Here is a 26,339-nt window from a genome sequence, read left to right on the forward strand (position 1 = left end):
AATGGGGAAGAACCCTGATTCCAATCATGGAGCCTCCACCTCACCCCCTGATACATGAGGAAATCAATAGAGAGAAGATCCTAGATCTCACCAACAAGATGATTGAGCTGCTGACTGGAGAGGTGACACTGCTGGGAATTCTGGGACATTATACAGGAACGCTATGAAGGGATCTGGGTGATGAATGTATCATTGTGTTGTCAGGTTTCTATAAGGTGTCAGGATGTCACTGTCTATTTCTCCATGGAGGAGTGGGAGTATTTAGAAGAACACAAAGATCAGTACAAGGACATCATGATGGAGGATCACCTGCCCCTCACATCACCAGGTAATAGACATGACTAAATACACACGTCCTCTCATTATCTGTATGTAAGAAATGAATTCAGTCACTGGATGTGTTTCCTACAGTAAAGGAAGAGATAACAACACCAGAGAGATGTCCCAGTCCTCTTCTTCTACAGGATGGTCCAGAAGAATATCACAATGTCCCACAGGATAATCAGGTAGATAAACATAAGGTCTCATGAAATGTCCCCTATGATCTGTAGAAGACTGTGACGATCTTGTGTTCAGTCTTGTTTTATCCACCAGTATTATATGTTTTATCCTTGTGTAATGAGTAAAGTGGAGATGGCAGGATTACAGCTGACCATAGACATTACATGTTGCTTTGATCTTGTCACAATTTTCTGCGTATGGAGACTTTTAAGATGGCCCCCTCTGTCAACTGCTGCAGATCTTTTGTGGCTGCACAGAAGTAGCACAACAGTTTTCTGAGAGGTCCTTGGCCGGGACCATACAACAATACAAATGGCCAACCATAGTTGTGCTCAGATTTTTAGCTTGAACATGAAAATCAAGCAATTAATGCTTCATTTATCTTTAAGGGTTTTGTAGTCTAGGGTGGCAGTACCAAGGCCATATCACGGATTTCGTATAATATAATATTGGCAGTTGATTATTGGAAAAGCTATGTAGGATTATTTTCATCAGCACATATAATTCTAACTCACCAGCAGTTTTCTAAAGTTGCCGGCACTCACACTTCCATCAGGAGGTAGATTCTGTAGGTCTGTTTGTTAGCAAGCACTAATTTTTGACCCTTTGATTATGGACACCTGGCCATGTAATCTCCAGTCTGACTACCAGTCCGAGGCTTGCTGACCTGTCAGACAGGAGATCAGTCTGTCCTGTGTGGCTGACATCCTGTGAACTACAAGATTACAGCATCATTTATCAGATCCCTCTGGAGAGCTCCCTCCCCACCAGCTGCTCCTCCTTGTCTTCTCTATGTCCCTAAACATATCATGCTGCTGAAGATATCATCTCTACATTATCCAATAAACTGGGAAAGCACATTTTTAAATGATAAGTTCCTGAAATGATTACCTTCAGAATAAAGATGAGCAAATCAAGTCTAAACTAATCAGATTCAGAAAAACCCCAGCAGTGGAGGAGATCTCTCTCCACACCTAGGTTCTGATAGGAGTGTGTATGTGTGATCTGAACGTACCTACTTCTCTCTATGTTTCTATGTTTCTCGCCTTCCCCCGCTTAGGGGTGTGAGAAAGGAGTAAGGGGAGACCTTAGGAGTGGACACTCTCCACACCTATGTATGACTGCTCACTAAAGCGAGTATTCACAAAATCGAGTGCTTCTCTGCTATTTTGGAAGAATCCAGTAGGTAACCTGCAGCCAGACCACATAGAGACCACTAGACCTGGAACATATTGGGTAATCTAGATCCCTATAGATTCACCCTAAAATGCAGAATTTCATGTGCACTTTGAGCCAATACCTCACACAATATCCTATCAGATGATGGACGTGATCTGTACACCATAACATAATAGTGACAGCGGGACCCCCATAGTTTTAATGGATCACACTTGTATTTCCTTTTAGCATAAATAGTAAAAGTTATGTTTTATCTAAATAAGGGTGACCCTGCACAGGGACTATTTTTTGGGTTCTCAATCCTCTAGTTAATTTTTCGTCAAGATCCCCTCTACCGTGGAGCGCTCGTCCCCCTACGATCACATGGTATACCTGGACTGCTTCAACTGTATCTATAACATGTGACTGCATGGAACTGGAAACATGTGACCAAGGCGGGGACGAGCGCTCCACAGTAGAGCCACCAACACTAGTTTAAAAATCATCTACAGAGTCCTTGGCGATGGAGACTAAATGTTTTTGGTCACGGGCAGTGGATGACAAGTTTAGGGACTGGACCACATGATCTTTGTGTAGAATTTACGCAGGGAAGAGAACAGAACCGGTGAATGAAGTATATTAGTGAGTTACATGAATATAAGGCCCTTCCCATAATGTGCAATTGCTCAGCATAGCAGCAGAATGCTATTTGGGGTGCTGTGCTGGCAATAAGCCGATGTAGCAACTTGAGGTTTTGAAAAAGAAAAGTTATAACTATGCCCTTACACAGTCCATCTGAGAGAAAGACGTTTAGTTTCTCTATAATTGTGCCTCTGTCTTTAAATTACAGAAAACACACTTGCAATTTTGCTAGTACTGTTTAATAATCTGTGTGTACAGAACCCCTGACTATTCAGTTATATGTCTCATAATAAAATGTCTGGAAAATGGGAGAGTACAAAACAAAAGACCCATGCCTCGTCCTCCCCGAGTTAGAATGTGGGTGGTAGCAGCGGTATCAGTACCGGCCAGGAGTAGTAGTAGTAGCAGTATCAGTCCCGGCCAGGAGTAGTAGTAGCAGCGGTATCAGTACCGGCCAGGAGTAGTAGTAGTAGCAGTATCAGTCCTGGCCAGGAGTAGTAGTAGTTGGCCACAGTTCTCCCTGGCTCATAAAAAAAGTGCTAAATTATTATTGAGGACAAAGAGGATGGGATTGTGGACTGGGGGAAGTATGGGGGGTATTACTATTACTGAAGGCACTGTCAGAGGTATTAGTAAAGAGGACCTGTCACCGCTCCTGACATGCCTGTTTTATTAGCTTCATGCATTCCCCATGTAATCACAGTTCTGGAGCATCTGCTCTTATGGCTTTATGATGTGTCATTCCTTTATTATTCCTACTATGTTATAAATGAATTGCTAGCAGTCTGCAGTAAGGGTACAGAGGGGTGGTAACCAGTTGGGGGTGTACCTGCACAGACTGACTCTATCCAATCAGTGCTGCCATTTTCAGACTGTGCAGGTGCACACCCCAAACTGGTGACCGCCCCTCTGTACCCTTACTGAAGGCTAATACCAATTCATTCATAACCTCTAGCAGGAATAATAAAGGAATGACACAACATAGAGCAGCCATGAGAATAGATTCTCCAGAATTACATGGGGAATGCATGAAGCTATTAAAACAGGCATGTCAGGAGCGGTGACAGGTCCTCTTTAATACTGGTAACACAGCCAGGACATTATTATTGCTGGGGACATTTAGCTACTAGGACACTGTAGGGGGCCTTACATGCTCTTTATAGCTATAGGGGTTTAGACGCTGATCGTTTAGACGTGATCAGCGGCAGTGTACTACAACCCATTCAGACATATAATGGGGAGGGTGGGGGGCCTATCTAAAGTTTGCCCTGGGGCCCTTACAACTCTAGTTACACCACTGTGTCCTTATACTAGAGACAGTGATAATCAGGATGATCTAGTGGTGATAGATAATCAGTTCTCACCTTTCCTGTGTTCTCTCCTGTCCCTTATACTATAATCAGTGATAATCAGGATGATCTAGTGGTGATAGATAATCAGTTCTCACCTCTCCTGTGTTCTCCCCTGTCCATTATACTAGGTACAGTATCTTCATGCCTGCAGTCATCCCAAAACCTCTAGACAGAACAGGAAGACAGCATTAAAGGGTTTGTTCAGGAATAAGTAACTTTTTACGTGTCCGCAGCCTCTACTATGGAAAGAGTCATACGTACCTGCTACCCTCAGCTCTGGTTATGTGTGCCAGCTCCTGTGTGTCCATCTTCCAGTAAATGTTGTTTGCTTCCTCGCCGGCACAGGCATGGTCACCTGCTTTACTGCAGCCAATGACTGGCTTTAGATGGTGATGTGTCTCTTGTGGACATGTTACCCCTGAATCCAGTCATTGGCTGCAGCAGAGCAGATGATTATGCCCATTCCTAGGAGGTAAATAAGTGATGGATGAAAAGATCTTTACAGCCCTGGGGGCGGCCAGAAAGGGCAATAGGTGCACCAACAATGTAATGTTAGGGATGGAATATAAGGGCTACTCTCCCTGCATTGTAAACTGGTTGGAATAACTGAAGCAATCAGATTGGATTTATACAGGAGACCTGCAGATATTTGGGTCAGACAACTCCTGCTGTCCGGTCATTTTTGGTCGACTTTTCAGGTCATATAAAACCTTCCACACGACTTCTCCAACCGTCTGATGACTTCTACAATATTTCTTTCACAGCTTGTGAATCCGGGTGAAGATCTGAACAATATTAATCCTACAGAGAAATATGTGAGGGGAGATGAGCAGAGTACAGAGGACATTCCTACAGATAACCGCCCAGGTGAGTAGTGACCACTAAGTAAAGCAGAGAAGACTCACAGATTCTACTCCTTCTCCGGATGATACAATTTTATGTTACATTTTTAGGTTCTCTTTTCTGTCAGTTTTTTCAGTGTTATATTCACCAATTCAGCTAAAATTAAATATGGATGGAAATGTGACAGCGTTATAGGTGATATACAGTATATATATTATACATATAGTCCATCCTCAGGAGAGGTCATTAATATCAGATCGGCGGCAGATTGATCTCCCGGCAGCCTTGTCGGTCAGATGTAAGGAGAGGACACAGTGCTCTGCGCGCTCTTAGGCCTCTTCCTGGCCATGCAATGTGACGTTCATCGGTCATATGGCCTAGGCACAGATTAGTCCCACTCGAGTGAATGGGTCTGAGCTGCAATGCCAAGCATAGCTACTATTCCACAGACGACGGCGCTGTGCCCGGTAAGCTGTGAGGAGGCTTTGTATTAACTGGAGCTCTGGTGAGCACTGAGGCTTCAAGACCAGACCCCCGCTGATATTGATGACCTGTGCTGCGGAAAATCTTGGACAACCTCTTTCATGATTTGCAAATGATTCAAACCGAAACAAAATATGCAGAACATCTTGCTTTTTCAGTATTGAGTATGAGAGCGAAGTGCATAAATACATTCACTTACATGCCTTGGCATCCTACCAATGAGGTTACTAATGATTGTCTGAGGAATGTTCTGCCACGCTGAATGCATTTGGCAAGCAAATCATCAAGATCTGTTGCTGACAAATATTATTGGCACCGCGCTCCGAGGGAAAGGGGGTGAAGTGAGTGTGTTAAGTGTGTACACCAGTAAGTAATTACCTTGTCTCTGATGTTCTTTTGTTGAGGTGCACTTCATGCTTGGTTGGTACGGGGTCCTTAACAGTTTCCACCATACAATACATGTCCCGGCCGGTGGGGTGATGCTGGCGTTTGATCAGGATTTTTTGCAGCGCGCGCTCTCACGGAGCAGCTAGTGACGTCACTTCTGTAACTACGGGTCGCTACAGCTGCCAAAAAGGACTTAACGCGTATCGGACAGACGCTGTCCTTCCTCAGGGAGTGTTACAAGGCCCTTCTAGTGCTCCCATTTATGTGCTGCACTCATTACTGTTATTTAACCCCTTGTGACCCACTCATTAATTCTCTGTAGTGCACCTGAACAAGACCATTTTTTTTACTCAAATGCAAACGGTTCTATTTCAGTATTTAAGCCATTTGGTATTAGGTTGTTCATGTCTAATATCCACTTTGTTTCTATTTTAGACATTTCTTTAATGAAATCTCCCCCTCTTTTATTTCTTCTCACTATTTCCACCCCACAAAAGCTTGAGCCAGTGAATTTTCCTCCATGTCTTTCTTTATAGTGCCGTGACAATGGATGTCCCTCTCATATATTTTTTTTATATTTTATATATGCTCCCCTATTCTTTTCTTAAGTTGCCTTTTCGTACGGCCAACATAGATTTTTTTTTTTGCATGGGTAAGTTATTGTATATATTGTTCCCGTACTGTTACAAGTTATACATTTTTTAATACTTTGTGTAAATGAGCCCTCTGTCTTCTCTATACACACCATACTTTTATTGTTCGTTAATATTTTGCACCCCATGCATTTTTTGCATGGGTAAAAACCTAATAGTTGCTCATCTTTTTTCACTATTTTACCTCTGTTATAATTTGCTGTTATGCATCTATGTTTGGGTGCTATGAGATTACCGATATTCCTGGCTTTACGGTATACAAATTTTGGTATCGAGGGAATAAATTCACCAATTATTTTATCCTCTTTTAGGTTGTCCCAATGTTTATTAATTATTTTTCTGAATTGTGCTGCCTGACAGTTACATGTTATAATTATCGGTGGGATTATGAATTCCTCTTCCATCGATTCAATATTGTTTGTTATTGTTTCTGCCTCCTCCAACAGCGTTAATCTATTTAATTGGCCTATTTCTATTCTCTTCTTAGTTCCTTTTATCGTAGCCTTTGTATTCAAATCTATTCTGCAAGCATTTTGCCTCTCTTTCAGTGCAGTTTCTTTTAATGCGTAGAAACTGGCTTCTCGGGACATTTTCTAGCCAGCGGGGTAGGTGACAACTCTCCATGGAAATAAAACTGTTTGCGTCGGTTTGTTGAACGTTTTTGTACAAATCCTGTCCCCTTCTATGTAAATAGTTAAATCAAAAAAATGTATTTCCTTCTTACTGTAGGTGGATGTGAATTCCAAATAATAATAATGATTAGGACCTAACCTGGGTAAGGTGTATTAACAAATAATTTTACAAATGCCTAGGAAGGCAATATGACCTATCTTGACCCAGGTGAAAATGAATACTTTACTTTTAATTATTATATATATTAAAATCTGAATTACTAAATAAGTGCTCATTTTATTTACCTTTTATTAACTATTTTACAAACCAAAAAATACAATATTAAAAATACAGTCAGCACTCCACTAAAGAATTGAGATGTTAAACGGCAATGACGGGGCGTGGAGCGGTGCACTACCTCCCACCCTATTACTTGTAATGCAGGGCAATGCCGTATTACTTAGTGCAGGGCTGTTGCCAACTGAATGTTGTTGTCAGTATGGCAGTGTAAAGCAGTGGGGAACAGGCGACATCAACCCACTGTCAGAGGGATGCTAATGACCCCCTTATACACGTAAGGCCAGCTAAATGCCAGACCACAGATAGCCCTACAAGCTATAGTACACACCATGAGCTTGTGTTTGAACTGAATAGCTTGATTGTTCTCTCTATTGAGATGTAGTCCAGCCGGACTGAACACAGTTGGATCACAATGGAGTGGAAGACTGAATCTAAAACTGCAAACAACAACTGCCCCCCGACATGTTTCACCAGTATTCTGGCTTCATCAGGGGAAATGGGCAGCAATCAATTCATTTTTATTAATGTCAATTAAAAACTCTTGTAGACTCTCTTCCCCTCCTCCCCATATAAAAACAATATCGTCTATAAAACGTCGCCAGAGGACGAGGCCCGCCTGGAGCCTGCCATTGGGGTGAATGTATTGCTGCTCCAACCACCGCACATATACATTTTTGAACCTCGTCCCCATCGCGGTCCCCCATGTTTGTAGGTAAAATTTTATGATTATGTAAAATAATTTTTTGTTAAAATAAACATGATACATTCCCCTAAAAAGTGAATTTGCATCTCTGGCATCTCCCCTTTCGTACTCAAAAAATATTTGACGGCTTCACTGGTTTATTATTTTCAATAACTGTGTAAAGAGACCTAATGTCTAGTGTACCAATGATATAGTCCTCCTTCCATACAACTATTTCTCTCCTCCATCTACAACTGGACAACGTGGTTGGTGACAATAGCAGGAACATTGTGGCTGCACTTCATTTGGGGTATTTCCCCCAAATGAAGTGCAGCCACAATGTTCCTGCCATTGTCACCAACCACGTTGTCCAGTTGTAGATGGAGGAGAGAAATCCAGCAGGAGACTTGCTGCTTGATGCAGATTACCAACTGATCTATGTAGCTTCTCTCGCCCAAGCTCATTAGCTTTAAAGAGGACCTTTCATGTTTTTTTTTAAAGTTTATTCCCTCCATGGCACACATCATAAATTTTGTGGTGCATCAATTTGTGAAAAAGTTACGTGGCTTGCAGATGGTGTTGGTCATGTCCAGGGGACTGTCCAGTCATTCTTATGTGGCTAAAAAGGCTCTTATGATTGTGAAGTGACAAAATTGTCTGCCTTTGTACAGTTTGAATTCCATCTTACATATGCAGAAGCGTTGCTATGAGCAGTGTAAAGAGATTAATGATTTACATGATGCATGAGACCACCACAGCAGAGCATATGTTATTTTGAGCGCAGGCAGTGGCAGCTCATCAGGGACATATGTCGCATACTCAACCCTTTTGAAGAGACCACTAGAGTAGGGACCAGCATTAACATGGCATCACCCGGATATTTATATTTGTACTAATGCTCACGGTGATGCAACAAGGACTAGCGGAAGAACAACAACCTCCACAGCTTTCTGGGGATCCTGTCGCTGATAGGAACCTGGACGGACAAAGTCGCATAAAGGAGGAAGTGGAGGAGGAGAAGTTTGTGGTGCAGGGGGACATGGACTTTTCCCAGGCACAGCTAGGGAAGGAGGTTGGCACTCGGTATGATATATATGATGATGATGGTGAAATCAGGTGAACGGTGTAGGAATTACAACAGTTTGCATATGTGCCTCCCACTTGTTAAGGAACCAAAAGTAATGGGACAATTGGCTTCTCAGCTGTTCCATGCCCAGGTGTGTGTGTTATTCCCTTATTATCCCAATTACAATGAGCAGATAAAAGGTCCAGAGTTCATTTCAAGTGCGCTATTTGCATTTAGAATCTGTTGCTGTCAACTCTCAAGATGAGATGAAAAGAGCTGTCACTATCAGTGGAGCAAGCCATCATTAGGCTGAAAAAACAAAACAAACCCATTAGAGAGATAGCAAGGAACGCATCGGTGAGCTCAGCAACACCAAAAGAACCAGAAGATCACGGAAAACAACTGTGGTAGAAGACCAAAGAATTATTTCCTGGTGAAGAAAACACCCTTCAAAACAGTTGGCCAGATCAAGAACACTCTCTAGGAGGTATGTGTATGTGTGTCAAAGTCAACAATCAAGAGAAGACTTCACCAGAGTGAATACAGGGGGTTCACCACAAGATGTAAACCATTGGTGAGCCTCAAAAACAGGAAGGCCAGATTAGAGTTTGCCAAATGACATCTAAAAAAGCCTGGCTGCCAATAGAACTGGTTCTCTTGTATTTCTTGATGGTGTGACTGCTGACAAAAGCTTTAGGATAAATTCTGAAGTGTTTCGGGCAATATTATCTTCTCATATTCAGCCAAATGCTTCAGAATTCATTGGACAGTGCTTCACAGTGCAGATGGGCAATAACCCAAAGCATACTTCAAAAGCAACCAAAGAGTTTTTTTAAGGGAAAAGAAGTGGAATGTTATGCAATGGCCAAGTCAAAAACGTGCAAACTATCTACTAGAGAGGATTGGTGATCATCCAATAATCTGGACCACCCCCTTCACTCTCGTTGGAATTGTAATTTCAAAGATTGGTTTTCTGAGAGGGCAGGTGGTGATCCCTTTAATCCTGGGCCACCTTCCACTGACGATTTATCGCCTTTTTAACCGTCTTTTTGTATCTAATTTTCTTCCCTGGTTAGGGTTGATCTAGGGATCAAATAGTCTTAGGTTCGGGGACAGGGAACCCCCACCATTAGGGGGCGACCCTGGGCTGAGCAGATAATAGGGCTATTAGGGTAAGCGTTAGTCTGCCCTGCCCTCTCTCAGACCCTGCCGTCTTTTGGCGTCTTCCTTTAACCATTAAGCCTATAGACAGTAATGTGTCACCAGTGAATGTTTAAGTCTAGGGGTCACTACTCCCCTATCAAAATAAATTTATATATAATCCTTTTGAATTGTAGTACACTTGTTGGTATATACATACCTATACCCGCACAATTTACAAATAAAGGTATTTTTAAAAGTCACTAATTCCAGAAGTAATATTTTGAAAACTTGTGTGATAAGAAATCAAAATAAATCTAATTATTAGGTAATTGTATGAAATAAACGTTATGTTTTAAGATGACAAACTAGTAGCACATGTAGCTAAGAGACAATCAGCGGTCCATCTGACCTTTTGTAAATAAACTATTGTGTGGGGCACTAAGAGGCCTCTTGCCTCTTGTCCAGCGCTAGTAAATGTTTTATTTACCAGTATATATCTTTTAAATGGACTGATTGGGTGGGGGTTGCTATTAGATTGTGGTCTGTTTTGGCCACCACTGTTTGTCAATTGATACTTGAATTTAGTGCCATGCCTTCTGTAAGTTTTTTTTTATTGGAAAAGTTATAAAACTTCTATATGATTTTAATGTTATTCATCAATAATAAAATGTGTTTTATTCTTGGCAGATGACTGTACCAGGAACTTAGAGAAACATCTGGTATCTTCAGATTTTAAAGTAGAAGATTGTGGTATCACACGAGATACATTTGAAGAGCATGCCAATATGCAAGATATACCCTCATCCAGTCACAGCCACAATGCATCATTTGATTCTTTTAAACAAGTCCGATCTTCTCATTCATCACAGACTGTAACACAGAATAAAAGTCACGGAAGAGGTGCTAAACATCAAATAGCTCACGTAAAAGAGAAGCCATTTTCATGTTCAGAATGTGAAAAATGTTTTAGATTTAAATCAGAACTTGTTATACATCTAAGAATTCACACAGGGGAGAAGCCATTTTCATGTTCAGAATGTGGGAAATGTTTTCAGTATAGAAAAGCTCTTGTTGTACATCAGAGAAATCACACAGGGGAGAAGCCATTTTCATGTTCAGAATGTGGGAAATGTTTTTACAATAAACCAGCTCTTGTTATACATCAGAGAGTTCACACAGGGGAGAAGCCATTTTTATGTTCAGAATGTGGGAAATGTTTTATCCGTAAATCAGATCTTGTTAAACATCAGAGAATTCACACAGGAGAGAAGCCATTTTTATGTTCTGAGTGTGATATGTGTTTCAACCATAAATCATCTCTTGTTAAACATCAAAAAACCCACATATAAGAGAAGCCATCTTCATGCTTAGCCTGTTAGTGACCTCCCTTATGTGTTTTTATGCTGGTCACTAACTGGCTTCATTCCTTCAGATACTCCTTTTTACAGTGAGATAAAACAGTGCCTTGCTTTCAGTTACCAGAGGTAGCTGAGGGCTTGGAGCGATCGATGATTGGGACCGCTGTGAGAGGTTCCCAAACAAACATAGTCTCCTGTATTGAATAAATATTGGTAATCAAAGTACAGATCCAGTTAAACGTGAATCTAAGTTTTTTTTTTGTCACATATCTCCTCTAAACACAAATGTTTGGTGAGAGAAAAAAAAAACTGTTTCCCAAAGTTACCACCCTGCCTGTGATAGGTATGGGGACCCTCCATTCCTGTAAGACTATATGTGAAAGTCCCAAAAATAGAGCTGGATTCCCACAAGAGCTGGTGTCCAGACATGTGGAAAAAGGGGCGTCATTCACACTTGTAAATGGCCAGTGATTTGCAGTCAAGTAGAATGACCGATAGGATGTAACATAGTTTATAAGGCTGAAAAAAGACATCTGTCCATCCAGTTCAGCCTACTATTCTTCCCCTGTGAGGCAGAAGCCAATTTTCCCCACTTTAGGGGGAAAACATTTGTTCCAAACTCCAACCAGGCAATCAGAATAACTCCCTGGATCAACGACCTATCTCTAGTAGCTATATCCTGTAATAATATTACACTCCAGAAATAAATCCAGGCCCCTCTTGAACTCTTTTAGTGAACTCACCATCACCACCTCCTCAGGCAGAGAGTTCCATTGTCTCACTGCTCTTACCGTAAAAAAAACGCTATGTTTGTGTACAAACCTTCTTTCCTCCAGATGCAGTGGATGTCCCCTGGTCACAGTCCTGGGGATAAATAGATGATGGGATAGATCTCTGTACTGACCCCTGGTATATTTATATATAGTTATTAGATCTCCCCTCAGTCGTCTTTTTTCTAAAGTGACTAACCCTAATTTTGATAATCTTTCAGGGTACTGTAGTCCACCTATTCCAGTTATTACTTTAGTTGCCCTCCTCTGAACCCTCTCCAGCTCTGCTATGTCTGCCTTGTTCACAGGAGCCCAGAACTGTACACAGTACTCCATGTGTGGTCTGACTAGTGACTTGTAAAGTGGCAGGACTATGATCTCATCATGGGCATCTGTGCCCCTTTTGATGCAACCTATTATCTAATCACCCCCTTGACAGTCACTGCCTGACACTGGTTTCTACAGCTTAGTTTGCTGTTCACTAAAATTCATAGATCCTTTTACATGTCAGTGTTACCAAGTGTTTTACCATTTAGTATGTACGGGTGACTTGCATTATTCCTTCCCATGTGCATAACCATTACATTTGTCAGTGTTAAACCTCATCTGCCACTTATCTGCCCAAGCCTCCAATCAACCCAGATCCCTCTGTAGTAGTATACTGTCCTCTTCGATGTCAATTACTTTACACAGTTTAGTGTGATCTGCAAAAATTGATATTTTACTGTGCAAGCCTTCTACAAGATCAATAATAAATAAATAAATAATTAAAGAGAATAGGGCCCAATACTGACCCCTGAGGTGCCCCACTAGTGACCCAATCTGAGTGTGTACCATTAATAACCACCCTCTGTTTTCTATCACTGAGCCAGTTACTTACCCACATACAGACATTTTCTCTTAGTCCAAGTATTCTCATTTTATATACCAACCCTTTATGCAGTACAGTGTCAAGTGCTTTGGCGAAATCCAGATATACGACATCCATTGATTCCCCGCTGTCAAGTTTAGAACTTACCTCCTCATAGAAAGTGATTAAATTAGTTTGACATGACCAATCCCTTATGAAGCCATGCTGATATAACGTTATTTGCTTGTTTTCATTGAGGTACTCCAAGATAGCATCTCTCAGAAAACCTTTAAACAGTTTACCCACAACAGATGTTAAACTTACCAGCCTATAGTTTCTGGGCTCTGTTTTTGGACCCTTTTTGAATATTGGCACCACATTTGCTTTGTGCCAATCCTGTGGAACACCCCTTGTCAGTATAGAATCCTTAAATATCAGAAATAAGGGTCTGGCTTTGACATTACCTAATTCTCTTAGGATACGATGGTGTATGCCACCTGGTCCCAGCAATTTGTCTATTTTAATCTTTTTAAGACACCGCTGTACTTCTTCGTGTGTCAGAGAGGGCACTTTTAATGGTTAATTTACTTTTATATTCTGCATTTGATCTGACAGTTTATTTTCTTCAGTGAATACAGTGGAGAAGAAAATAATATTTAATAGCTTTGCTTTTTCCTCATCCCTCATTACTCTGTAAAGACACCTTCAGATTTATACTTTTTACCATTTATATAATTAAAGAACATTTTAGTGTTACTTTTACTCTCTTTGGCAATGAATCTCTCTGTCTCTAGTTTGGCTGCTTTTGTTTGTCTTTTGCAGATTACATTTTTTTCCTTGTAGTTCCTCTCTACCCTCCTGTTTTAGTGATTTAAATGCTTTCTTTTTGTCATTTATTGCCTTCTTTACATTTCTATTAATCCACATTGTTTTTTTCTTGTTCGTTAACCTTTTATTCCCATAAGGTATGTACCTCTCACAATTAGATTTTAGGATGTTTTTAAAAATATCCCATTTTGTGGCTGTATTTTTATTTTTGAGGACTTGCCCCAGTTAGTTAGGCCTATGGCCTCTCTTAGTTGGCAAAATGTAGCTTTTTTGTAGTTTGGTATTTTTGTTCTTCCTCTTTTGAATGACAATTGGAAGGTATTACTTTATGGTCACTATTTCCCACGTGTCCCTCAACCTGCACACCTGTTGTTCTGTCAGGTCTATTGGTTAATACTAAGTCCTGTATGGCTGCCCCTCTAGTCGGATCCTGAACCAATTGGGAAAAGTAATTGTTTTTGGTTATTGCCAAGAACCTGTTTTCTTTATGAGATGTGCAGGTTTCAGTTTCCCAGTCTATATCTGGGTAGTTGAAGTCCCCTATAATAACTACCTCATTATGATTTGCTGCCTCATCTATCTCGTTTAGTAGTAGATTTTCTGTGGACTCTGGTATATTAGGTGGCTTATTATAAACTCCAATTAGTATTTCATTATTGTTTTTGCTACCATGTATTTCTACCCACAGTGACTCCACATGTTCATGTCCCTCTCTTATATCTTCCCGAAGTGTGGGCTTTAGACAGGACTTTACATAAAGGCAGACCCCTTCCCCTCTCCGTTTTTGTGATCCTTTCTAAACAGTCTGTAACCCTGTACATTATCTGCCCAGTTTTAGTTATCATCCAGCCATGTCTCAGTTATTCCCACTATGTCATAGTCCTCCTCACACATCACTAATTCCAGTTCCCCAGTTTTATTAGTCAGGCTTCTGGCATTAGTATACAGTTGCAAGAAAAAGTATGTGAACCCTTTGGAATGATATGGATTTCTGCACAAATTGGTCATAAAATTTGATCTGATCTTCATCTAAGTCACAACAATAGACAATCACAGTCTGCTTAAACTAATAACACACAAATAATTAAATAAATATAGGAAATGTCGCACTAAAATGGGATGGGGATCCAATAGAGGTGCACCCACTAACAGACAGCACCCAGTCTGATAGAAGTAAATATGTAAAAGAATGGAAGTGGGGCACTCACTAAAAGTATATGGATCTTTAATTACATATATCACAACAACACACAGTAAAATATCGGCAATACAATAAAAGGAGAGCAATTAAAAAGTCGGTACTAGCAAAGATATAGATATAGATGGTACCACTGAGGAAGGGGTCTTTCTTGTAAATCCCCGAAACGCGTCTGGTATCCCCCCCCACCAGGAGGAGTGGGACTGCAAGTCCGAGGAAGCCTAGAGAATATATTCTATGGGCCAGAGAATCACCGGAATACACTGATGACACTACACGTAAGGCAATCTAACCACGTGTAGCAAACATCTCCACTGGCGCCAAATTTGAATCAGAACTCTAACCCTTGAGACCGGAATTAAAACACAACACGCCGAGTCGAGGGGCTATCATCCAGCGCAAAGGATCCTCGGGTAAGATCTTGCATATCCCACCTGAAAGCGATCGCCTCATATTAATACAGCGGGACGCCGCTGTGCGTATTAGCAGCTGAATTATTATTCAGCAAAACCTTACAGCTGCATACGCCTGGGACTCTGCCTTTATTATTTATGAGAGACCTGCCATAAGGACTGGTTGCTGGAGTGGATAACCACACACGGAACTATTTATTAGAAGTTAACTAGTGAATACCACCATTGACTGCAATTTGAATTACCATCTTATCCTCAATTGTATACACTGGGATCTTACTTATATTAATGTATTTATATTAATACTGCTGAATTTAATCCTTTTTTAATAATTTCAATTATTTTATCATATTATCTATATCTTTGCTAGTACCGACTTTTTAATTGCTCTCCTTTTATTGTATTGCCGATATTTTACTGTGTGTTGTTGTGATATATGTAATTAAAGATCCATATACTTTTAGTGAGTGCCCCACTTCCATTCTTTTACAGAAAGAATTAAATGTTACCATGTCTTTATTGAACACACCATGTAAGCATTCACAGTGCAGGTGGAAAAAATATGTGAACCCCTAGACTAATGACATCTCCAAGAGCTAATTGGAGTGAGGTGTCAGCAAACTGGAGTCCAATCAATGAGATGAGATTGGAGGTGTTGGTTACAGCTGCCCTGCCCTATAAAAAACACACCAGTTCTGGGTTTGCTTTTCACAAGAAGCATTGCCTGATGTGAATGATGCCTTGCACTAAAGAGCTCTCAGAAGACCTACGATTAAGAATTGTTGACTTGCATAAAGCTGGAAAGGGTTATAAAAGTATTTCCAAAAGCCTTGCTGTTAATCAGTCCACATGAAGACAAATTGTTTATAAATGGAGAAAGTTCAGCACTGTTGCTACTCTCCCTAGAAGTGGCCGTCCTGTAAAGATGACTGCAAGAGCACAGTGCAGACTGCTCAGTGAGGTGAAGAAGAATCCTAGAGTGTCAGCTAAAGACATACAAAAGTCTCTGGCATATGGTAACATTCCTGTTAGCGAATCTACGATACGTAAAACACTAAACAAGAATAGATTTCATGGGAGGATACCACAGAGGAAGCCACTGCTGTCCAAAAAAAACATTGCTGCACGTTTACAGTTTGCACAAGAGCACCTGGATGTTCCACAGCAGTACTGGCAAAATATTCTGTGGACAGATGAAACCAAAGTTGAGTTGTTTGGAAGAAACACAACACTATGTGTGGAGAAAAAGAGGCACAGCACACCAACATCAAAACCTCATCCCAACTGTGAAGTATGGTGGTGGGGGCATCATGGTTTGGGGCTGCTTTGCTGTGTCAGGGCCTGGATGGATTGCTATCATCGAAGGAAAAATGAATTCCCAAGTTTATCAAGACATTTTGCAGGAGAACTTAAGGCCATCTGTCCACCAGCAGAAGCTCAACAGAAGATGGGTGTTGCAACAAGACAACGACTCAAAGCATAGAAGTAAATCAACAACACAATGGCTTAAACAGAAGAAAATGCGTCTTCTGGAGTGGCCCAGTTAGAGTCCTGACCTCAACCCGATTGAGATGCTGTGGCATGACCTCAAGAAAGCGATTCACACCAGACATCCCAAGAATATTGCTGAACTGAAACAGTTCTGTAAAGAGGAATGGTCAAGAATTACTCCTGACCGTTGTGCGCGTCTGATCTGCAACTACAGAAAAACGTTTGGTTGAAGTTAATGCTGCCAAAGGAGGTTCGACCAGTTGTTAAATCCAAGGGTTCACATACTTTTTCCACCTGCACTGTGAATGTTTACATGTTGTGTTCAATAAATACATGGTAACATTAAACTCTTTGTGTGTAATTAGTTTAAGCAGACTGCGATTGTCTATTGTTGTGACTTAGATGAAGATCAGATCACATTTTATGACCAATTTGTGCAGAAATCAATCTCATTCCAAAGGGTTCACATACTTTTTCTTGCAACTGTACATACAATTAATTCCTTAAGAACAGTCATATTTCACCTTAAGGACCAGGCCATTTTTTGCAAATCTGACTAGTGTCACTTTAAGTGGTGATAACTTTAAAACGCTTTGACTTATCCAGGCCATTCTGAGATAGTTTTTTTGTTGTCACATATTGTACTTCATGACACTGGTAAAATGGAGTAAAAAAAGCATTTTTATTTATAAAAAAAAATACAAAATTTGCCAAAAATGTGGAAAAATTTGCAAATTTCCAAGTTTCAATTTCTCTACTTCTATAATACATAGTAATACCTACAAAAATAGTTATTACTTTACATTCCCCATATGTCTACTTCATGTTAGCATCATTTTGGGAATTACATTTTATTTTTTGGGGATGTTACAAGGCTTAGAAGTTTAGAAGTAAATCTTCAGTTCAGGTCTGAAGTCACTTTGTAAGGGTTACATAGTAGAAACCACCCAAAAATTACCCTATTCTAGAAACTACACCCCTCAAGGTATGCAAAACTGATTTTACAAACGTCGTTAACCCTTTAGGTGTTCCACAAGAATTAACGGAAAATAGAGATACAATTTCACTTTTTTGGCAGATTTTCCATTTTAACCCCTTAGTGACCACCCATACGTGTTTTTACGGCGGTCACTAAGGGGCCTTGGGCTGGAGCGCCGCCTTTTTACGGCGGCACTTCAGCCCGAGTTAACGCTAAAATCAAGCGTAGTAGCTCCGTGCCCGCAGCTACCGGAGGTAGCTGAGGGCTCGGGGCAGTGATCAGAGACCGTGACAAGCGGTCTCTGATCACGTGATCGCCGTGATACACTTTATCACGGCGATCACCGAAAATGAAGCCTGAACTAAAACTTTCTCCCTCCTCTCATGTGAGAGAGGAGGGAGAAAGTCTCCGGTGCTAGGATCGGGTCCCCCAGCACTTCTATCACTAAGCTGGGTCCCGATCCTCACCCCCCCCCACCCCCCTTACCCTCAAGGAAGATGGCGGCGGCGGCCGGCGCATGCGCAGACTGAAAGCCGGCCGCCGCCGCTTACTGTAAGGTCTCTCTCCTCAGGAGAGGAGAGAGAAGTTCAAGTTGTGCCCCGATCGGGTCCCCAGCACCCCGATCGGGTCCCCCAGCACCCCGATCGGGGCAATAGGGCCCTTAGATATATTTTAATAAAGTTATTCGGGCCCCCCCCCCCCCATCTAATAAAAAAAAATAAAAAATGGCACAGACATGCGCACTGGTTACTGTGCTGAAGATCTGCCTTCAGCACAGTAACCATCAGGGACCAATAATAATGGTCCCTGATCATGTGGTCTCCATGATAAACCTATCATGGAGATCACATCCATTATATTTACAAAACATGGCCAGGACAGGGGCTGTGCTTCTCTCTCCCCTCAGCGCAGTTGTTCTGTGAGGAGAGAGAGATCAGACTTCTGTCCTGGCTCTGTGATTACATACTGTGAAAAAAAAAAAAGAAAAAAAATCAAATTATAAACTGTCCGTCAGTAACTGGCGGTCAGTGGATGTCCGTGATTAGGCGTCCGTCATTAGACGTCTATTAGTTACAGTCATTTATCTTTATTAGGGACCCTGTTCGTCTGTTACTGGCGGTCAGTGGGTGTCAGTCAGTGAGTTGTTGGGTGTCACTCCGTCAGTCGGTGGGTGTCAGTCATTTTTAGGGACGGTCAGTTATTTGAATTTTTCTGAGCTGTACAGAAAAAAAAATGGCTCGGAGATTGTTAAGTGCGGAGCAGGCATACGAATTTCTCTGCTCTGACCACTCTGAATCTGGCACCGCTTCAGAGGCGGAAATATTTTCAGATAGCGGGGACTCTGATTCCATCCCCAGACCCCATAGCCCTATGGTGGTAGAAGTCACCACCTCCCCTCATTCTCCACCCAGCGGTCCCGTCCCTTCTGCTACGTGGGTTCCTGCCACTTCATTTTCCCCCCAAGTACCCCAATTTTTACCCACTCCCCAAATTAATGTGGATGTCGGCAATTTTACCCCTTATGATTTTTTTCATTTATTTGTAGATGATAAAGTCCTGGAGTTAATTGTGCAGCAAACTAATTTGTACGCCACACAGTTTGCTGTACAAAAGCCCACGTCTATTTATGTAAGACGGTGGACCCCCACAAGTGTCCCTGGACATGGGCATTGTAAAAAAAAACCTCTGTCCGATCCTATTGGGCTGCGAGTACTGTCCACTCAACCCCTGTGTTTGCAGCAGTTATGTCCCGTAACCGCTATGAAGTCATAATGCGGTTCATGCATTTTTCAGACAATTCCCAAGTCCCCCCCAGAACTGACCCAGCCTTCGACCGCCTAAATAAATTGAGACCCCTTATTTCCCTCCTTACAGATTTATTTTTGAAATTATATACCCCTGAGAAAAAATTATCAGTTGACGAGTCCCTTTTTAGTTTTAAAGGCCGCCTTTCCTTCCGTCAATATATTCCTTCCAAGCGTGCCAGATATGGGGTAAAGTTGTATAAGGTGTGCGAGAGCACAACCGGCTACACCTGTGGCCTGTCTATTTATGAGGGCAGAGACTCCCAACTTAACCCCCCAGGCTGCCCCGAAAATATTGGCACATCGGGAAAAATTGTGTGGGATTTATTGGCACCATTCCTGCACAAAGGGTACCACGTGTACACCGATAATTTTTACACTAGTATACCCCTTTATAAATCCCTCCATGCTGCAAACACAGGGGCTTGTGGGACAGTCCGCAAAAATAGAGTTGGATACCCACAACCGCTGGTCTCCAAACGTTTGGAGAAAGGAACATCCTTCGCCCTCGCAAGTGACCAGCTGCTTGCCGTGAAGTGGAAGGACAGGAAGGATGTCTACATGCTGACCACCTTGCATGCAGACACCACAGTGGCAGTTAGGGAGAGGGGGGCTACGGCGGACAAGCACAAACCGGTCTGTGTGACAGACTACAATAAATTTATGGGAGGTGTAGACCTCTCGGACCAAGCGCTTCACCCCTACCTGGTGAAGCGAAAAAACAGGGCCTGGTATAAAAAGGTAGCAATCTACCTCATCCAGATTGCTACCTATAATAGTTTTATTTTATTCAAAAAGTCCCAGGGAAACCTTAACTTCCTCGAGTACCAGGAGAAGGTGATTGAGAGTCTCCTGTTTGAGTCCCCCGCACCTAGGCAAGCCTTCGAATCGGAGGACGTTCGAAGGCTTTTAGAACGCCATTTCCCTCACCCCGTCCCTGCCACTACCAGCAAAACGTATCCACAGAAAAGATGCCGGGTGTGTAGCAAACATGGAAGGAGGAGGGACACCCGGATTTACTGCCCCAGCTGCCCATCACAACCAGGGCTCTGTAATTACCCCTGCTTTGAAACGTACCATACGGTTGCAAATTATTAATTTTATTTAATACCAAAAAGAACAGGGGGGGGGTCAGGAATTCAATTTATTCTCATTTTCTGTTTAGTTTGTGGGCTTTCCAGGGAGGGAGGGACCCCTTTGGGATGGTTCGTGGAGCTATTTTTATTTTTTTTCACCTTCTTAGCATTAATTTCTACAAAAAACTAGGGGGTCTAAATGCTCACTACACCCCTAGATGAATACCTTAGGGGGTCTAGTTTTCAAAATGGGGTCCATTGTGGGGGTTTTCTATTGTTTTGGCAGCTCAACGCCATTACAAGTGTGCAATGGGGCCTAAACCATTTTCAAGCAAATTTTGTGTTCTGAAAACAACTGGGTGCTCCTTTATGTTTGGGCCCTGCCGTTTGTCAAGACATAAGATTAGGGCCACAATGGGGGTATTTCTGAAGACAGGAGAAACAGGGTGAAACATTTTGGAGTGTACATCTTCATTTTCATGTGCTCTGTAGAAAAAAATCTGTCTTTAAATTGACACTTTTGTGTAAAAAATGAAAATTACATTTTTTTCACCTTCTTAGCATTAATTTCAACAAAAAACTAGGGGGTCTAAATGCTCACTACACCCCTAGATGAATACCTTAGGGGGTCTAGTTTTCAAAATGGGGTCCATTGTGGGGGTTTTCTATTGTTTTGGCAGCTCAACGCCATTACAAGTGTGCAATGGGGCCTAAACCATTTTCAAGCAAATTTTGTGTTCTGAAAACAACTGGGTGCTCCTTTATGTTTGGGCCCTGCCGTTTGTCAAGACATAAGATTAGGGCCACAATGGGGGTATTTCTGAAGATAGGAGAAACAGGGTGATACATTTTGGAGTGTACATCTTCATTTTCATGTGCTCTGTAGAAAAAAATCTGTCTTTAAATTGACACTTTTGTGTAAAAAATGAAAATTACATTTTTTTCACCTTCTTAGCATTAATTTCAACAAAAAACTAGGGGGTCTAAATGCTCACTACACCCCTAGATGAATACCTTAGGGGGTCTAGTTTTCAAAATGGGGTCCATTGTGGGGGTTTTCTATTGTTTTGGCAGCTCAACGCCATTACAAGTGTGCAATGGGGCCTAAACCATTTTCAAGCAAATTTTGTGTTCTGAAAACAACTGGGTGCTCCTTTATGTTTGGGCCCTGCCGTTTGTCAAGACATAAGATTAGGGCCACAATGGGGGTATTTCTGAAGACAGGAGAAATGGGGTGATACATTTTGGAGTGTACATCTTCATTTTCATGTGCTCTGTAGAAAAAAATCTGTCTTTAAATTGACACTTTTGTGTAAAAAATGAAAATTACATTTTTTTTTCACCTTCTTAGCATTAATTTCTACAAAAAACTAGTGGGTCAAAAAACTCATTACACCCATAGATAAATACATTAAGGGGCCTAGTTTTTAAAATGGGTTCACTTTTGGGGGGTTTCCATAATTCTGACACTTATAAACCTCTGCAAACTTGGCTTGTTTCAGGAAAAAATATGTACTTAAAAAATTTTAACATTTATGTTAAAATGTAAAGTCTCCTAAATAAAAAAAAATAAAAAGTAAAAATTTTTGTGAGTGCAGCCAAAATAAAGTAAAGATGTGGAAATAAATTTCTGATAAAAAAATATTGAATAGTATTTATGTATGTATATGAAATATTGCAGTTGAAAATAGGAAAATGTGCAGTTTTTTTACAAATTTTCATAAAATTTCACTTTTTTAATAAGGATACGCATATTTTATCGGTAGAATTTTACCACCTAAGTAAAGTACAATATGTGACGAGAAAACAATGTCAGAATTACTTTGATGTGCAAAACCGTTACAAAGTTATTCTAAGCTAAAATGACACATGTCAGATTTCCAAAATTTGGCTTGGTCATTAAGGCCCAAACAGGCTTGGTCACTAAGGGGTTAATATTTTTTTCCAGTTACAAAGCAAGGGTTAACAGCCAAACAAAACTCAATATTTATGGCCCTGATTCTGTAGTCTACAGAAACACCCCATATGTGGTCGTAAACTGCTATACCGGCACACGGCAGGGCGCAGAAGGAAAGTAATGCCATACGGTTTTTGGAAGGCAGATTTTTCTGGACTGTTTTTTTTGACACCATGTCCCATTTGAAGCCCCCCTGATGCACCCCTAGAGTAGAAACTCCATAAAAGTGACCCCATCTAAGAAAATACACCCCTCAAGGTATTCAAAACTGATTTTACAAACTTTGTTAACCCTTTAGGTGTTCCACAAGAATTAATGGAAAATAGAGATACAATTTCACTTTTTTGGCAGATTTTCCATTTTAATATTTTTTTTCCAGTTACAAAGCAAAGGTTAACAGCCAAACAAAACTCAATATTTATTGCCCTGATTCTGTAGTTTACAAAAAACACCCAATATGTGGTCGTAAACTGCTGTACGGGCACACGGCAGGGCGCAGAAGGAAAGGAATGCCATACGGTTTTTGGAAGGCAGATTTTGCTGGACTGTTTTTTTTTTTTGACACCATGTCCCATTTGAAGCAAACCCCCCCCCCCCCCCCCCTCCGATGCACCCCTAGAAGAGAAACTCCAAAAAAGTGACCATATTTTAGAAACTATGGGATAGGGTGGAGGTTTTGTTGGTACTAGGTTAGGGTACATATGATTTTTGGTTGCTCTATATTACACTTTTTGTTAGGCAAGGTAACAAGAAATAGCTGTTTTGGCACTTTTTTTTTTATTTACAACATTCATCTGACAGATCATGTGGTTAGATCATGTGGTATTATTATATAGCAGGTTGTCACGGATGCGGCAATACCTAATATGTATACAATATTTTTTATTTATGTAAGTTTTACACAATGATTTCATTTATGAAACAAAAAAAATCATGTTTTACACCATAGTCTGAGAGCCATAGTTTTTTCAGTTTTTGGGTGATTATCTTGGGTAGGGTATGATTTTTGCTGGATGAGATGACGGTTTGATTGGCACTATTTTGGGGTGCATATTACTTTTTGAATGCTTGCTATTACACTTTTTGTGATGTAAAATGACCAAAAATGTCTTTTTTTTTTTTTTTTTTTACGGTGTTCATCTGACCCGGTCATGTGATATATTTATATAGCCGGTCGATACGGACGCGGCGATACCTAATATGTGTACTTTTTTTATTTTCTTTTTTTTTACTTTATTTGGGGAAAATTACGTTTTTTGTTTATTTTTACTTGAAACTTTTAATTTTTGAGGGGAAAACTTTATTTTTTCAACTTTTACTTTATTTTATGTCCCACTTTAGGACTTCAACTTTTGGGGGTCTAATCCCTTTTACAATGCATTCCAATACCTCTGTATTGGAATGCATTGGCTGTATGAGTAATACTGTGTGTATTACTCATGCAGCTTCCTGCCTGTGAGATCCAGGGGGCTGGATCTCACAGGCTCGTCACCGGAAGGCATCGCACTGCCTTCCATGCCATCGGTTCCCCCCTACAGCCGCATGGGGACCCGATGGCACAGCCGATCGCCGCATAAGGTAAAAGCCACAAACCGCAGGTCTGAATTGATCGCCGACACGGGGGGGGGGGGGGGGGGTCACGGGACTACATAGGACGTATGGTACGCCCTGTGTCCGGAACAGGTTAAGAGGTTTATGTATATATTTTTTTACCCTACATCTTTCTTTCTGAACTGTTCTACTCCCTCCTTCCATTCCTCCCCCAGTTCTGTTACCTTGCCCCAGGTCTCTATCTGCACTATCTTCACCTCCTATAACGTAATTACCCCCTATCACGTACGCACCCGTGTCTCGCAGCCAGGGATGGGTCTGCAAGGGGCCATACTGCCTCCAAGCTTTCTCTCCGCGCACAGCACACACTCAGGCCACAAAGTGAGTGTAGATCACCCCAAAACACGCACAGACCCAACACCCCAAACACCAGCTGCCACCACCGACTTTGACGTAAGTCGGAAACGTTGCACCATCCACATACAGCACAGACCAAAAGTTTGGACACACCTTCTCATTCAAAGAGTTTTCTTTATTTTCATGACTATGAAAATTGTAGATTCACACTGAAGGCATCAAAACTATGAATTAACACATGTGGAATTATATACATAACAAAAAAGTGTGAAACAACTGAAAATATTTCATATTCTAGGTTCTTCAAAGTAGCCACCTTTTGCTTTGATTACTGCTTTGCACACTCTTGGCATTCTCTTGATGAGCTTCAAGAGGTAGTCACCTGAAATGGTCTTCCAACAGTCTTGAAGGAGTTCCCAGAGATGCTTAGCACTTGTTGGCCCTTTTGCCTTCACTCTGCTGTCCAGCTCACCCCAAACCATCTTGATTGGGTTCAGGTCCAGTGACTGTGGAGGCCAGGTCATCTGGTGCAGCACCCCATCACTCTCCTTCATGGTCAAATAGCCCTTACACAGCCTGGAGGTGTGTTTGGGGTCATTGTCCTGTTGAAAAATAAATGATGGTCCAACTAAACGCAAACCGGATGGAATAGCATGCCGCTGCAAGATGCTGTGGTAGCCATGCTGGTTCAGTATGCCTTCAATTTTGAATAAATCCCCAACAGTGTCACCAGCAAAGCACCCCCACACCATCACACCTCCTCCTCCATGCTTCACGGTGGGAACCAGGCATGTAGAGTCCATCCGTTTACCTTTTCTGAGTCGCACAAAGACACGGTGGTTGGAACCAAAGATCTCAAATTTGGACTCATCAGACCAAAGCACAGATTTCCACTGGTCTAATGTCCATTCCTTGTGTTCTTGAGCCCAAACAAGTCTCTTCTGCTTGTTGCCTGTCCTTAGCAGTGGTTTCCTAGCAGATATTCTACCATGAAGGCCTGATTCACACAGTCTCCTCTTAACAGTTGTTCTAGAGATGTGTCTGCTGCTAGAACTCTGTGTGGCATTGACCTGGTCTCTAATCTGAGCTGCTGTTAACCTGCGATTTCTTAGGCTGGTGACTTGGATGAACTTATCCTCCGCAGCAGAGGTGAATCTTGGTCTTCCTTTCCTGGGGCGGTCCACATGTGAGACAGTTTCTTTGTAGCGCTTGATGGTTTTTGTGACTGCGCTTGGGGACACTTTCAAAGTTTTTTCCCAATTTTTCGGACTGACTGACCTTCATTTCTTAAAGTAATGATGGCCACTCGTTTTTCTTTACTTAGCTGCTTTTTTTGCCATAATACAAATTCTAACAGTCTCTATTCAGTAGGACTATCAGCTGTGTATCCACCTGACTTCTCCACAACGCAACTGATGGTCCCAACCCCATTTATAAGGCAAAAAATCCCACTTATTAAACCTGACAGGGCACACCTGTGAAGTGAAAACCATTTCAGGTGACTACCTCTTGAAGCTCATCAAGAGAATGCCAAGAGTGTGCAAAGCAGTAATCAAAGCAAAAGGTGGCTACTTTGAATAACCTAGAATATGACATATTTTCAGTTGTTTCACACTTTTTTGTTATGTATATAATTCCACATGTGTTAATTCATAGTTTTGATGCCTTCAGTGTGAATCTACAATTTTCATAGTCATGAAAATAAAGAAAACTCTTTGAATGAGAAGGTGTGTCCAAACTTTTGGTCTGTACTGTATATATATATATATATATATATATATATATATATATACAATTTTTTGTCATGGCTACGGCCAAGAGATATCCAAAGAACCCTAGGGAGAGAAAAAACGGGAACAACCTAACCCAGCTAGGCGTGTCTTA

The 26,339-nt window shown here is 41.3% G+C and overlaps 1 protein-coding gene across 1 annotated transcript in view; it reads left to right on the forward strand.

Annotated features, from left to right (window-relative positions):
* Positions 1-4,284: 4,284 nt before the first annotated feature.
* LOC122941897 (oocyte zinc finger protein XlCOF7.1-like) overlaps positions 4,285-26,339 on the forward strand; it is a 31,629-nt gene continuing 9,574 nt past the window's right edge. The window contains exons 1-3 of the mRNA XM_044299394.1: positions 4,285-4,520; positions 10,510-10,914; positions 19,256-19,314. Of these exons, the coding sequence (XP_044155329.1) occupies positions 4,391-4,520; positions 10,510-10,914; positions 19,256-19,314 (594 nt within the window). The 5' untranslated portion in view covers positions 4,285-4,390. The remainder of the gene's footprint in view (positions 4,521-10,509; positions 10,915-19,255; positions 19,315-26,339) is intronic.

The sequence above is a fragment of the Bufo gargarizans genome, chromosome 6 (assembly GCF_014858855.1).
Source record: "Bufo gargarizans isolate SCDJY-AF-19 chromosome 6, ASM1485885v1, whole genome shotgun sequence".
Taxonomy (NCBI): Eukaryota; Metazoa; Chordata; class Amphibia; order Anura; family Bufonidae; genus Bufo; species Bufo gargarizans.